Source organism: Callospermophilus lateralis, chromosome 1 (genome assembly GCF_048772815.1).
Source record: "Callospermophilus lateralis isolate mCalLat2 chromosome 1, mCalLat2.hap1, whole genome shotgun sequence".
Taxonomy (NCBI): Eukaryota; Metazoa; Chordata; class Mammalia; order Rodentia; family Sciuridae; genus Callospermophilus; species Callospermophilus lateralis.
In genome coordinates, this window is record NC_135305.1 from 207,376,528 (window position 1) to 207,392,245 (window position 15,718).

The 15,718-nt window shown below is 48.7% G+C and overlaps 1 protein-coding gene across 3 annotated transcripts in view; it reads right to left on the minus strand.

Moving 5' to 3' along the window:
* Positions 1-1,477: 1,477 nt before the first annotated feature.
* Positions 1,478-15,718, minus strand: part of Ccdc12 (coiled-coil domain containing 12) — a 48,692-nt gene continuing 34,451 nt past the window's right edge. For all 3 annotated transcript variants that reach the window (XM_076844740.2, XM_076844751.1, XM_076844760.1), the window contains 5 exons: positions 4,630-4,709; positions 3,289-3,350; positions 3,033-3,067; positions 1,948-2,024; positions 1,478-1,856 (listed from right to left, as the gene is read on the minus strand). In XM_076844740.2, the coding sequence (XP_076700855.1) occupies positions 1,774-1,856; positions 1,948-2,024; positions 3,033-3,067; positions 3,289-3,350; positions 4,630-4,709 (337 nt within the window). In that variant the 3' untranslated portion in view covers positions 1,478-1,773. The remainder of the gene's footprint in view (positions 1,857-1,947; positions 2,025-3,032; positions 3,068-3,288; positions 3,351-4,629; positions 4,710-15,718) is intronic.

Here is a 15,718-nt window from a genome sequence, read left to right on the forward strand (position 1 = left end):
ATTTTCTCACAAAGTAGCTGAGGCTGGCCTTGAATTTGTGATCCTCCTGTTTCAGCCTCCCAAGCTGCTGGGATTACAGGTGTGCTACCAAGCCTGGCTATTTTTGTTGAATGTTTGTCATGCATGGCAGGTTTTGTTTTTCTTTTCTTATATAAGGGTAGTTTTTCTGTCAGGGCACCTAGAGTCAAAAACTCAGAAGCATCCTGTTCATCAGCTCTCTGGGTTCTTATGTTGTGGAATGACCCAACTCCAATTTCAGAACTGGTGCTGAATGGGAGCTCAGTTCCCAGCCACCAGGTGTCTGAGTCCTTCCACTGCCATAGACAAGCATCCTGTTTCCAAATGCAATCCCAGGAGGTGTGGGGAGTCTTGTCACCCTTATTCCTAGGAAAGAAAGGCCAGATCCAATCCTGACAACTAAGGGCATGTTTCATCCCTGTAACTTGTGGGAATCAGAGTCCTGGCTTTGGTCTTGTCTCATTGCTCAGTGAAGGAACTGGCCACCTACCCCTTCAGCCCTTGCTCATAGCTGCACATTTTTATTTTCTTCTATACAGGAATTACCTTCTGGGAGTAGAAGCACAATTTTAATTTAAAGGATTTTACTTACTGTATGGGTGTGCTGGTCTGTGTGTTTACACACACACACCCTACCTCCATGACCCAAGTCCTCAGCACTGTCTGCCAGAGCTGGGCCACTGTGTTTCTGGAATGCAGCATAAAGAGAAGAAGCCACACTGGATGATTTAGAGCAGGAGCAGGAGGCTCAAGGGGAAGCTCTAAAGAAACTCAAGGGTGTAACAACCCTAGAGGCGAGGTAGTTTCAGTTGGCCACTGGTACCTGGAGTCCGAGCTGATGCGGCCAGGCAGTTCTAACTAAGAGCTCCCAGCAGTGGCAACAGCCCTCAAGCTAAGACCTCAGGGCCCAAGATCACACCTGAACCTAGCCTACCACATCACAGTCCCTAGAAGAATGGACCTTCTCACTCATATAGGGCCCTGTCCTAGGGAGCCACGGTTTAGCTTTGTTAGAACAGGGAGAAAAGCTGCTGCGGACTAGGGAAAGTAAGGGAAATTAGTGCCGGGCCTTAAACATGGAGTGGCCCTGCATGGAAATTTATAGGGCTCAATCTCAACCTTCTCTTTCTCACACTTTGAAGGGACCTATAGAGAATTAGGGAGGGAGCCTCTCCAGCCATACTGCAAACTATTGCAAGGCCTCGACCTGTGGGAAGTCTTAGGAGAACTCTCAGACCCTGTCTCTGTCATCCAGGGGTTTTAAGAAGACACCACTGACCATAGCCTGGGCCTGGCCTTGGACCCACAAGGTCAACCCCAGGTCTTTCTCACGTAGCCCTCTCCATAAGCCCAGCTGGACTGGACACAGGGGTAATTCATATCAAGTGCCACCTCTGAGGCCACCATGTATTAGAGCCCAAACCCACAGTACCACAGGACCCAAGAAACATTTGACAGGTTTCTACCATACAGAGGGGTTTACTTGTCTCTATTTACAGACATTTTCGAAAAGTTTGGAATACATACATATGTACAAACATAGGCACGTCCCACAGCAGTTGCTGGCTCTGTCCTATTCCAGCGGTAGGAACCCTCAGGAGACAAGGAGCTGGCGACATCCCACAGAGGTTTGGACTCGATGGGGCTGATCAGTTCTGAAGAAGACCTGGATGTGATGGTAACCCAGCCCCCACCCCTGCCCAAGAGCATCCACCTACAGGGCACCTGGTGGGCAGATGGGGTACGAGGCACACCTCAGTCAGAATCACAGGCCTCTTGTTCAGTGGTGGCATCCACTGCAGAAGCCAGGTTGTCCTCCTGGCCTTTCAGCCTCTCACCTGGAGGAAGGGAAGATAGGCAGTGGTAAAGGTTCCTGTGCTTGGGCTGCCACCCAGAGGGTAGGACCCGGCCTGCCAGGGCTGCACTTACGGATCAGCTCGGCGATGGCCCTCTGGGTACGTTTTTCAAGCTTTTCCAGCTTCTTGGCCACGTCTCTCTTGAGGTCCCTGGAGCAGGAGGTGAGAAAGCGGGGAGACTGATGACAGGCTGGTGTGGCTCTGGGTCCTCACCCCTCCTGCAGCTTTCTGGCATAAGGAATCACACTCAGTTGCCTGAGGGGACTTCCCTGGAGAGCAGACCAAGATGTTCCCTTCTATTCCTCCCTGTGCCTCTGAAACTCATTTACTCATCATTCTCTGTCCCACTGACATGGGGGGACTAGTGACACGGGATGGAGCCAAGGGTGGATGTTTCCTTAGGGATCCTCTAGATCCTGTGGTTGCCATCAAGAAATGACTTGCTCTGGCTGCTGTGGGCCCTGCTCCTCCCCCAGCCGCAGGTGACCGACTTGTAACCCGAACTCAGCCTGCTCTCTTGTACTCTGGGTTTCCTAGGACACAGCCCTTAGGCTTTTGTTTGATCAAATTAAAATCTCCAAATTCCCACAGATGATGCAGTACTTGATACAGAACCAAGCTGCTCAGAACTGCAGGTGAGGGTACAGTCCTACCTCTGACCCACGGCAAAGTGGGACACAAACCTCTTGGCTCATAGCACCCTCCCTCACCCTCTTTCTCAGCTGGGTGAGATGGCTGAAGTGGCTGGGAGGCTTGAATGATGAGCATCCCATTTCACAAATGAGGAAAGTAGGGCCAGAGGGAAACAGGGATAAGACACCTGTGTCTGCTCTTCTTTCTATCCCCTCTACCCGGTAGTCTCCTGAATGGGAAGATTGGCCTTGCTCAAATGGCACCTTTTGGAGCAGGGTGGGCTCTTACCCATTCAAAACAGCTTCCTGAGGGGACTTCTGCTCCCCTACCTAAGACCCTCTTTAATTTAATGATCTTTCCCATCATTCTTACTTCTCAGTACTTATTTCCCAATAATTATCTTGTGTGGTTGTGTCTGCACTGTCTGCCCCCTGCTGGGAGGGTAGGCAGGGCTCAGCCCAAGGACAAGGCCTGGCACCAAGGTCCCACAGTGGGTCTGTACCAGGCTGTATGAACAACACTCACCAGTCAGGCTTCCGGGGTGCCAGATTGGCCAGGTCCTGGGGAGGGAGGAGACACTCATCAGGGTTGGAGGCTCACGCAATCCCAGGGGGAGAGGGAAGATGGGGTCTAGAGTTAGAGAAATGGAAAAAAGGAAAGGAGGAAGTAGTGGGGACAAGGAGAGTTGGGTTGTGGAAAGGGAAAAAAGAAATGAAGAGGAAGAAGGGGGACAGATGGAAGGAAAGTGGGACACAGGAGCAATGAGGTTTCAGGCACCCACCACTTCTTCAATGACGGGCTCTGGCTTGGCAGCCTCCAGCTGCTCCTTCACCTTCTCTTCCACTAGAGGGTGCAAGACAACAAGATGAGACTGTTGGAGTGGCACTGTCACCAAGCATGATGCCTGGATGCATTGGAGGAGACAAAGGCTTCTTGCTCCCTCCTCTCCCCTGAGCCCCCAACACTCCAGAGGTAAAGCCCCTGTAAAGGCAACTCTGGAGGGGTGGCCTGGACTTGCCAGGATGAGGCCAATCACCATGGGGTGAGAAAGGGCAGGCAGGAGGCTGCTGGCTAGAATTATCAGCGTCTAGATCTCCAATCAGGAAGCTAATCTTGACTTCAGTCTCTCCACTGTGAGTGGGCAGACTGACTGGATATGTAGAAAAGTATGGTTTTGTGAAGGGTCCTGCTTTCTGCATAACCCTAGGGCTCCTGGACTCTGGATCTTGGCCTGGCCAGAGCCATGGGTGGCTTTTCTTCCCATTTCGTCTCATGTGTGTGTTGACAAACACCCCTGGCTCCACCAAGCTGCTGCTAGCAAAGTAGGCCCTGGATGGTCCCCTCTGGGAACAGAAGTCAGCATACTAACAACAATGGGCTCTGAGGGCTGCCTCCAGCCCCATCATCAGAAGCCCCATATATGGCCTCTCTGCTCTTCTGCCTCACCATCCTCCAGCCACCGATGGGAGTCTGAAGTGGCCTCCTGATCCTGAGGCATGGGGTCAGTTCCTTGTGCTTTCTTCTGTTCTGCCTTTTGGCTCCCTGCCCTGACCCTGCCACTGCCCCAACATGTGGGGCCCCAAATCATGGAGCAAATCTCCTGGGAAGAGTCTAGAGCTCAGGGAGATAGGGAGGGAAGCAGACTTGGAGTGAATGAATGGGAAATACTTGACCTTTTTATAACTATATCTATTAATTCATTACTTGTACAATTAAAAGTTGATAACAAAAATAAAGAATAAAATCTGACTCCAAGGCAGGACTGGCACTCTGTGGCATGTGCATGTGGACGGCCAGAAGCTCCTGGTTGCTGTGCTGGGCTGTTCCCATCCTCTGAGTTGCTGGCCCGCTGCTAGGATGCCTGACGGTCGGCCCCTCCTCAGGGCTCATAGGACTCATCACCTGCCTGCTATATCTAAGCACCCAGGGCCACTTCTACTTCTCATCCCAGGAGTCCCAAGAGTCTGCAACCCTCTGGGCCCTCCCATAGTTCCTTAGCAGGCAACAGAGGACTCTGGAGGCCCAACTCCTGCCTGGCACTGCCTTATCCTTTAAAGGAGGGCAACAACACTTGCTAAGGACAGTGTCACAGTGCAGAGCTGGAGAGAGGATGCTCACTTACCTGCCACTGGTTTGGCCTGGGGCACCCTCCTCCTCTTCAGGTCCTCATCCTCTGGGACATAATTCCGCAGCCTGAGCTCCCTACAAGAGCAGAGAGAAAAAGCAGCTAAGACACACGTGTGAGACAGCCTCACTGACCTTGCACGACTTGTAAGTCAAAATGTGACAGACCCATGCAGGCTGTCTACTTCTTGGATTTCCTATGATCCCTAGAGATGGCCAGGTGAAGAGGGAAATCAGGATTGAAGCATCATTGGGGTAGGTCCCTCAGCCCCTCATGTGCCACTCAGCAGCTGGACTGGCTGCTCTGCAAAGGTCCTGCCTGCCTGTAGGAGGAGTGTTCTCCAGAGCTGGGCCAGGATGTTGATGAGCAGTCACTGGCTTTGTCTCTTGGATTATCTCATTTGATAGTTAAGGGAACCGAGAAGCAGAGACTATCACTATTACTATCATGAGATCACATAACAGAGATAGCACTATGAGACCTTGAGACCAAGGCTAAGCATGACTTCCAGCCAGAGCTCTGGAGCTAAGTTACTCCTAAAAGAGTAGTACCCCCAAGCCTGGCCCCCTCTTCAGAGCCTTTGTGTCCTGGGCCAAGGTCACATAGTCCTTCAATCATTAGTAGACAGGGTCTGGGTGCGCTGGGCCAAAGGCACATGGCAGTGAGGTAGAGTGACAAGTGCAAGCCACATTTCCAGAGGAGTGTGAATGTGTAGGAGGAGGAGGTGACATCTAGGCCTGAGGCTATGGTGGACAGGGCCAAGGCACAAAATACACAAGAGGCTGACCCCTCCCTCTACAATGTGGGGAATGGCCTGTGAAGACTGTGGGAACAGGCGTGAACACATGCAACGCTGGGCAAGCCACAATCTGCCTGGACAGTCCTGAGACCTGAGCTGCACCAGTCTTCAGAATGCTCCCAGGACAGGCCACAAGTCTTGTGAGGAGGAGGACGCCCTAGGCCAGAATCACAGAGGGAGTTGCGGCCAGCACTGTCATTTTTTGTCCTCGTCTCAGTCTCCTCAAAGAGGGTGGGTTGTTCCAGGAGTTCACTGGGGGCCTCTCTGGCTCTGTGGCTCATCAAACCCCAAACACACATGCACAGACTGAAGGGGGGCCCTTGATTATTCTGCAGGACAGTAAGCTAAGTGTTCCTGGGGCTGCTGGGATTCATAAAGCAAGAAAAAACCTGGACATACCTCTAGTTCCTGGGAGGTGCAGAAGTAGCACCCCACCCTCTTTAACTCTTTTAGGTCCTTGACCACTGGCCCTTCAGAAGGTCCTGGGAAGGAAACCATTTCTCAAAGGAGGCCTCCCATAGTTCATCCCCTATAAGCCTTCTGTCTGGGCCAGGCAAAGGTGCCTCTCTCAACCCCGGGAGGGAAGGCAAACTTTTCCAAAGCCGGAGGCGAGGTAGCTGATGGCTAAGGCCACACAACCACACTAGCAAGCAAGTGACAATACTCTGAACTTGGATCTCTACATGCTCCTGCCAGTGGTCCAAGGGGCTCAGGGCCTGGGGCTGCACTGAACCTCTGTGCAGAGAGTGAGAGGAGACAATGGCCCTGTATGGACAAAATCCCCCCCACATAATACTCCTAATGTCTGCTTCTTCCAAGGAGCAGGGATGCCCCACCCTGCCTCAGGCCTAGGGGTAAACATCAGGTCACTGAGACACACGCTGAGAAAGTGGGGCATGATTTGGTGCAATGACTTTTGTCCAAAACAGGGTGGAGAGAAAAGAGGAAGAGAAACTGGGTGTGGGAAGAAAACTGCAGGGATTACTAAGAAAAAAAAAAAAAAAAGAAAGAAAGAAAAAACTGGTTCCTAGGTTCTGTGGGAAATCAGTAGCAGAAAAGTCCAGCAGTGATAAGTACCCAGGTCTCTAGCCCCACTCTGCTGCCCATGGCTTCAGAAGATTAGCTGGAAGTGGGGAGGGAGGACCCAGCAGCACAAACATGGAGGCCAGAGCAGGAGAGGCAGCCTGTTGCTCAACACCCGCCTCCGCCCCTAGAGCTGAGTATTGGTTAAGTTGTCAAGGACACCTGCATCCCCATCTCTGTGGGACAGCCCCATCCTGGGCCTCAGTTGCCACATCTGTCAAATGGAGGCTATACTGGGTACGATCAGCTCGATCAAGCTGGGTTCAAGACGTCTCCTGACTCATTCTTTGAGAGGCAATCAAGAGTCTTCCATTCGTAAAGTCCAATTAACTGTCCCTGCCCTCCTGCCAAAGGGCAGAAATCTCTGGGAAAGAAGCACTGGGTTCTGCTCAGCGATCTGGTCTTTCTAAAACAGGCCCAAGATTTAAACCCTTCCATAGTAATTCAACAGATCTTACAACAGATATATTGGAAACATCTGCTTATTAGCCTTGGAGAAGCACCAAGACAACAAAAATTTCAAGGGCTGCAAACCCAGAGATAAGGGAAGTGCAGCAACATGGGCCTGATGTCCACACCTCTTTCCCCTTGAACCATCTGTCAATTTATAAGCAGTGAATGAAAGACTGAGTTTCCTGCAATCTCATGGGGATGAAGAGAAAAAAATGCTTTTAGGGTAGCCAAGGAACCCAGACACATCCACCCCTTCCTAAGAGCAGGGTGAAACTGAAACAGACCATCCTTCTCAAAGGCTGAAATAGCTGTGTGCCACACAGTTGGTGACCACCTGCCCTTTGGCAGACAGGGTTGGTGTGGTGAGAGGATGTTTCTCCATTGATCCTAAAAGGGGGGCAGGGTACCTCCCCCTGTCAGAAGGTAGAAAACATCCTCTCTGGAGGAAAGTAAATTACCCAGAACCTAAAATTATTCCTAGACTTTTCTGTACACAATATCCATGATTTAATGAAATCTATGGGGGGAAAAAAAACCCTCTGGAAACTAAAAATTAATCAAATGAAAATTCTACAACTGAGAACTGTAACAAAAAATTTGAATTAAAAAACGGGCTTGGGCTGGGGATGTGGCTCAAGCGGTAGAGCGCTCGCCTGGCATGTGTGAGGCCCGGGTTAGATCCTCAGCACCACACCACATACAAACAAAGATGTTGTGTCCGCCGAAAACTAAAAATAAATATTAAAAAAAAAAATGGGCTTAATAGCAGTTTGGATACAACTAAACAAAGAATAGAGAACTTCAAGATATGCCAGAAAATATCCGGACTGAGGCACAGAGGAATAAAGTTGGAAAATAGAGAAAAAACACAAGATATATGAAATATGACAAAAGATCTACACATTTCTAGAGCACCAGAAGTAACGTTCAGAGATATGACTGAGAAGTTTACGGAATTAATGAAAAAATCGTGTAGGATTAATGAAAGAATTAATCACCAAACCATAAAGAAAACCATGTACCCCAAAGAAAAAGCATTCGGAGGCAAATCACTGCTAAACTACTAAAAACCAAGAAAGAGAAACAAAGATACCCAAAGTCCAAAGACAAAATTAAACTGACAGCTGACTTCTGAACCTAAAGTATGGAAACCTTAAGACAATGGATCTACATCTAGAAGTCTGGAAAGAAAATGCCATGACAGAATTCTAAAACTAGTTAAAAAGCATTCAAGAGAAAGACTTCTCTAGAAAAGTTACAAGTATTAGTCGACTATCAGAGGATCTGTTAGTCCAGAAATACTAAGGGATACTCTGGGCTGAAAGAATTAAGCTTAGGTAAAAGCAGGACCTACAGGAAGAAATGAAAAACATCGGAGAGGGGAATTATGTAGGTAAATCTAAATGGATACTGACTGTATAAAATCATAATAAAAACTTGCAGGGTTTAACATATAGAAACAATAGCACAAAAGGCAGAAAGAACAGCAAACAGTGTCTAAGTATTCTGAGGCCCAGCACTATATGGAAAATGGTAAAAGTACTATTACTTTTCAGGCTGTGACACATTAAGAATGTATATTGTCATCCCTATGTTAATTATTAAAAGAAAGGTAAAAGAGAACATAGCAAATTAACAGAGAAAGGAAATGGAATGACTAAAAATTTAAAACTAAAAAGACCAGAACTGAGATTAAAAAAAAGGAAAGTCAAGAAACAAACAGCGAGACAGTGGTTCATACAGAGCAGGCCCAGGGTGCTGTTGGCTGGGGGCCGGGGGCTCCCCTTCACAGGGGCTGGAACTGCCACTGCTCTTAGAGACAGGGCAGGGTATGAGCTCATGGTGCCAGCCAGACCAGGTGGCTGCCCACACCCACTCAGCAGTCACTGGCATCTGGAAGTCACTCTTCTGTGGGCTACTGGAGTCAAATACTGGTTCTGCTATCTCCACTTCAGAATGAGGCTGTTGGGGGAGGGGGTCCCGAAGACCTGCATTTGCAACAGGATTTCCAGGGTTCAAATCCTGGCTTCGAATGCTTTAGAGACATGGGCAGGATCACTGACACCCATATGGAAAACAAGGCTATTTGTCTCTCAAGAGGTTATGTGGGGGTGACAGAGCAGTGTCAGAGGTCTTATCTCCTAGGGGTATTACCTTCCCAAACCCACACTACTGCCCCCAGAAGGCCCTTCTCAGACCTAAAGGGACACGGCAGACCCACATCCCAGGATGGGTCAGCCCACAGACAAAAACCTTTGTGTATATCATTGAATAAGCCACCCAGCACACACAGGCATAATCTGCCAAGGCCCCTCAAAACCCCTCATGTAGCAGGGTTAACTGAGCAGATGGACACCTCACCAACAGTTGAGGTCCAGCCAAAGAAAATCCTCCTTCTTCCTTTCTCCCTACCTGCCATCCCAATCTATGTGATCCCCACAAACTTGGTGTCAGTTACTAATGAGACCTGGAAACTGGGCCAGTCAGGAGCCTGGCTTATCTTACTCATCTCTGCAGCCCTTTCTGTTCAGAGCTGGGTGCGGAGCAAACCTGGACTGAAGCCAGGGGAAGAGAAAACAATCCAATACCAAGGGCCCTTCCTATGCCTGAGGCAATGAGTAGGCAAAGTGTCACAGGAAATGTGGGATGATCCCCAGAGTCCCAGCTCTCAAGGAGCTGAAGGCAAAGTGTGGGAGAGAGCTAGGCCAGAAGAGAGCCCCTACCCTGTTCCAAGGCTACAGAGCAAACCTGGGTCCTGTGCTAGGTGCTTTGGAGGACATAGACACCACAGCCTCCTCCTGAAGTTAACTCTTTACTAATAGAAGAACAACATACCTTGCAAACTCTGGCTATATGCCAACAAAAGAATGCCATATAGCCAAAGGGACAACTTTATGCTTTATAACCTTTTTTTTTTTTTTTTTTTTGTACTGAGGATTAAACCCAGGGACACTTAACCAACGAACCAAATCTCCAGCCCCTTTTATTTTTGACACAGGGTCTCACCAAGCTGCTGAGACTGGCTTCAAACTTGTGATACTCCAGCCTCAGCCTCCCAAGTTGCTGGGTTTAGAGGAGTGCACCGCACTGGGCTAATCTTTATGAACTTATGTGGAGTGAACGCTAGGATGATATTATAGATTGAGAAAAGCCAGGCGAGGAACATGCTATCCTGTGTACAAACAAGCCGTGGAGGAGGGTTTGCATATTCCTGTACAGCTGATCTATAGAAGAATCCAAGAATCTGGCCCTAAAGATGGTCACCCAACTGGGAAGTTGGGAGTGGAGGAAGAATTTTAATACCTTTTGAATTCTCAACTACATGAATGCCTCACATACTCTAAAATAAAATAAAATGTATAAAGATGTGCTCAAATAGCTGTAGCCATTAGATGGAGCATTATAAAACCACTAAAAATAACGTTTGCAAAGGATGGTAGTTTTTTGTTTTGTTTTGAGATGGGTTTTGCTGTTTTGTCCAGGTTTGCCTCAAACTGCTGGGCTCAAGTGATCCTCCTGTCTCAGTCTCACAAATAACTAGGATTACACCATAGCACCCAGCAACACAAAGAATTATTCTGAACAAGTAACAGAAAATGCACAGGAAAACAAAATGCTGACAGTGATTATCTCAAAAGGTGATTTTTACTTGATTTTCTGCAAATTTCCAGAGTTTCTAATGTAATCAGGATTCCGACCAACCAAGTGGACAAAAGAAAACACTTCTTCACAAGGTCCTGATCTTACAGACTACTCACTTGGCCAGAGTGCCCCAGGTCACTGCTGGAACCAATTCTATCTGCTACATATTTCAGTGCCCTTTGGGGTCCAAGGGCCAGCTTGCAGCACTGTGTACAGCCCCTCCCCAACATCCTCACCAGCCCTCTCCTGTGCACCCTGAGACTCCTGCTCTCTCCCTTGGGTGGCTATGTGTCCATCTTTCAGGCTCTGCCCTACAAGTTACTGAGACCCAACTCCAGCACCCAGCACAGGCCAGCCTGAGGCTGAACAAAAGAATTCAGGGGAGACTTGAGGAAGAGCTTTACTGGTAGTGTAGGGCTCACAGAGCTTCTTAATGACGTAGGAAGACAGCAGGACACAAGAAGTGTGCCCTGCAGACGCAGAGGACAGGAATGTGTATGGGATGGAGTAACCACTCGTGAGTGACATACACGTCTTTATGGTAAAGCAATAGGACAATGTCCAAGTTCTTATTCTACTGAGTCTCTTCCCCCCGCCCTCCTCTTGGTACTAGAGATTGAACCCAGGGATGTTTGATCACTGAGTTATATCCTCAGCCCTTTTTATTTTTTATTTTGAGATAGGGCCTTGCTAAATTGCTGAGGCTAACCTTTAAGCTGCAATCCCTCTGCCTCAGCCTCCAGAGTTGCTGGGATTACAAGTGTGTGTGGCTCTACTGAGTCTCTTTGTAAAAGGAGGAAACCACTTCCTCAACTCTGCTTCCTCCCTAGGTGTCCTGTGCTGAGCAGGCATGGTGACCACTAAGATGTCTTCCTCAAGGTCAGCTGCAGAGGCCCCACATGTGGGCTGGCCAGGAAGGTTCAGGGGCAATCAACTCTTTCTATGTGCCCCTGAAGGGAAGTCGCTGGAGAAAGGTGATGTTCTCTGTAAACTATAAAATCCAGAAGTAGAATTCTAGACTACTGAAGTGAAGGAAGCTTCGAAATTTTGTATCTGACCCAACCTCATAACTGTCAAACAGGCTCATTGGGGTCTGGCCCACTTCACTCATTCATGCTTCCCGTCTTTACTACTGGGCATTAGCCTCTCTTCTCTCCCCACAAATCTTGAGGTCACTGCACACTTACCTCCCCTGCCATGGTCTATGTATGGGCCACTGTGGGTACAGGAGACAGCAGGAAGCTCAGGGTGCACGGGAGAGGGCTGGTGAGGATGTTGGGGAGGGGCTGGCCCTTGGACCCCAAAGGGCACTGAAATATGTAGCAGATAGAACTGGTTCCAGCAGTGACCTGGGGCACTCTGGCCAAGTGAGTAGTCTGTAGGATCAGGACCTTATGAAGAAGTGTTTTCTTTTGTCCACTTGGTTGGTTAGAATCCTGATTACATTAGAAACTCTGGAAATTTACAGGAAATCAAGTAAAAATCACTTTTAGAGATAATCACTGTCACCATTTCTTTTTTATGTGCATTTTCTGTTGCTTGTTCAGAATAATCCTTTGTTTTTCTGAGCACTGTGGTGCAATCCCAGTTATTTGTGAGACTGAGGTAGGAAGATCACTTGAGCCCAGGAGAGAGGAGAAAGAGGAGAGAAAACAAAGTAACAAACCCCAGGGAAGGTGAGGCCAAGGATGAGACTGTAGGGTTCTAGAGGCCAAGTACTGGCCAGAGAGATCAGTGACTCTGACCATAGAAGGCTTTTTAATGTTCAAAGACATAGGAGCTTCTAGGAAACAGAAACACATCCCCAATGTAAATAAATAACAAAGCCTCAGGCTGGGGATATAGCTCAGTTGGTAGAATGCTTGCCTCACATGCACAAGGCCCTGGATTCAATTCTCAGCACCACCAAAACAAAACAAAACAAAACTGCCCCCAAACCTTGCTGGTTACTGCCAATGGCCTGACTCTAGAGAACCACAAAAACCAGGGGAAAGGTGACCATCTCAAATGGCATGCAGACTGCTCTAGGCAGTGATCTGGCTGTTTCTTTTAAGACTCTTAAACTGTTCAAACCCCTTGACCCAGTAATCCTGCTCTGGGGAGATTACTCCATTAAACTGCAACAAAACAGGAAAAAGCAGATCAAAACTTTCTATAAGCAAATGCTTCAGGCAGCATTAAGGAGCAACAGTCTTAGGGAGACCCCTCCGGATGTTCTTCAGGCAAGGACGGGAGAGCAGGTTACCTGCAACCCTTCCAGAGGGGGTGACAGGCTCAGGATAATGCAACCATGTCTGGCTGTGAGGACTGAAAAAATATAAGATCAGGAGAGAACAGAGATGCTGGGAAGAAAAAGGTCACAGAGGAACGTTTATGCTTGGCAGTTGCTTAACACATTCCTTTCACACAATGTTAAATGGTTGGCTTAATAGTCAATGAAACATTTAAGCAGTCCACTGGCTTCCCCACTCGTGGGCAGAGGAGACTGTCTTCCAGTTGTCCCCCAGTAAGGCTACTCTAGCCCCACTCATGACAGAGGACAGGTATAGGGCAACAAAAGCTGCAGCCCACATCGGGCTGATTGTGCAGAGAGGAAAGAGGTTAACTGAAGCACAGGAACTGACTGTGTGCAGTAAACTCTCATCACAGCCCAAGGGGATGGACAGAGGTTCCTTGGCACCCCATGGCAAAACCCTCTTCAGAGGGTTTTGAAAAGAGGGTAGGAGTATAGAGGGTAGGAGGGTTGTGGCTCACGGGTAGAGCACTTGCCTAGCACATGTGAGGTACTGGGTTTGATCCTCAGCACCACCTAAAAATAAATAAAATAAAGGCATTCTGTCCATCTATAACAACAATTAACTAATTAACTAAAAGGGCTGAAAATGTGGCTCAGTGGTTAACCCCCCCAGTTACCGCTCCCTTTCCCCAAACATTATGTGTGTGTGCGTGTATATATATAAAACATCAATTTAAATTTAAAAAGAAAAAGGTTTATGAGGTGAATCCCAAAGGGTTCACAGTTGAGAGCTGGGCTGGCAACACTGGCCATTCCAAGCCCAGAAGGAGGGAGGTACAGGGAGAGGCCCACCTACCCCACAAAACACTAGGAGAAGAGCATGGTGCTCAATGCCAGGCTGCTTTGGCTTGCAAACTGCCAGCCCTGCTGTCGCCTGCTGGACACACTCCTCTTTTCTTCATAGCTACCTGGCATTCCTGAGCCTGGCCAAGAGGACATGGAGGACAGAGGCCATGGCACCACTCCATGTGGGGGTAGCACTAAGGGTAAAGAAGGTAGAGCAGAACCATGCCTGGCGAGGGAGCTCACAGGCAGGAACAGCTCTTCTCCCTGTGTGAAACAGGAGGCCAGATGAGCTCACTGTTCCCACCCTGGCTGTCCAGCAGATAGGAATCAGGGAGGGGCCAGTACCAGCTCTACTCTCTTTCCATTGATTTCATCTGCCTGAACTATGGTGTCCTCACCTATAAACGTAGACTATATCCAGAGGCATGAAGAGTTCAGGAGATGGCTTTGGACATTGAATGCCATGACACATGAGATATCATGACTTTTTCATGCAGAAGGAACCCACCTGTGCTCCCCTCTTCCTCCTCCTCCTCAGAAGAGATGCACAGGGTGCTGGTCACACCGTGAGCTGGCCTCACCTTCTTCCCTAAACCAGTCCTTTTTTTCCTCTCCCTGTTCCCTTCCCTCTACTCTACTATCTTTCTGCTTTTAGATTTTTTTCTTCTTTTTGATTAGTGTCCTGTGGATATATACAATAGTAAGATTCACTGTGGTATATTCATGTAAATACACAGAAAAGTTAGGTTAGATTCCTCTGTTCTTCCCATATCCTGTCTTTTCTCCATTCCCCTCGGTCACCTTCATCCAGCCCACCAGTCTTCCTTCTTTATTGATGGCCACCCCCACCCCTACTTTTCCCTTTTTTTCTCTCTTTTTTTTCTCCTTATTTTGGACTAACTTCCACATATCAATGAAAAAATCTGACCTTTGGCTTTCTGAGTCTGGCTTATTTCACTTAGTCTCCATTTCCACCCATTCACCAGCAAATACCAACATTTCATTCTTCTCTATGGCTGAGTAACTCCATTGTGTATATATGCCACCATGACCAGTCCTTTCTTGATTCATTCTCCCACATTCCTGAGAATGGGCCTATTCCCGAGAAACAGGATCAGGAAGAACAGGTCACTGCAGGTCTCTGTGCTGCTTTTCGGTGAAAAAAAGGTGCCATGACCCATCCCACTGCCAGTGACTAGGACATCAGAGGCCTGGAGCTAGGCGGAGATAACTCAGGAGGTGGGGATGGGAGCTGCCCTGGTGGTCACTAGAATGGTGCAACTAAGTTATTATCAAGCTGATGTCATGGATCTGCAACACACCCTGGTGTGGACACCATCCCTGGGGCCTCACCCACTGAGGCAAGAAGGCCTGGCATTTGCCAGACTAAAGGTTTTGGGCACCAGCCAGGAATGGGCCTCAGCTGGGTGGGACCGCTCTCCACAAGATGGTCATGCATACGTCAAGTTGGGGAACAGGTTTTCCATCCCTGAAGAAGGAAGGCCATTGGCCTAGTTTCTTTTGCAATATAGGACACCTACCCCAAAGCAAACCAATGTCCCCAATGGTGACTGAGTACTCCAGCCTGGTGTAGACCTGGATCTAAAGTCACACGGAGGCGGTGGTTGGGGATGGGGGCTGAGGATTTAGGACTTGCTTGTTCAGGCACTTAATAAGACTTGCTCCCCTTCTTCCCACCTGCCAGCCCCACCCAACAGTCTGTCCACAAGGCAGGGCATCTAGTCACCTTTTGGTGACTTGCCATCAGGAAGTGACTGAGGGTTCAAAAGCAAAATCAACTGAGAAGACTGCTCCTTCCTGTGGGCCAGCTTTCCAGGCACCTCTTCTTATCTAAGCAATAAGCAGGGGGCTGGGGAGGTGCCTTAGAGACAACCATCTATGCCCAGGCACAGTTAGCCACAAGGCGGCTGGGATGGGAAGGTTTAGCCCAGAGAAGCAAGGGCTACTCTGGGGATGGAGGTACAGCCTTCCTTCCCGCAGAGGCTGGCCTGGGCTCACTGACCTCC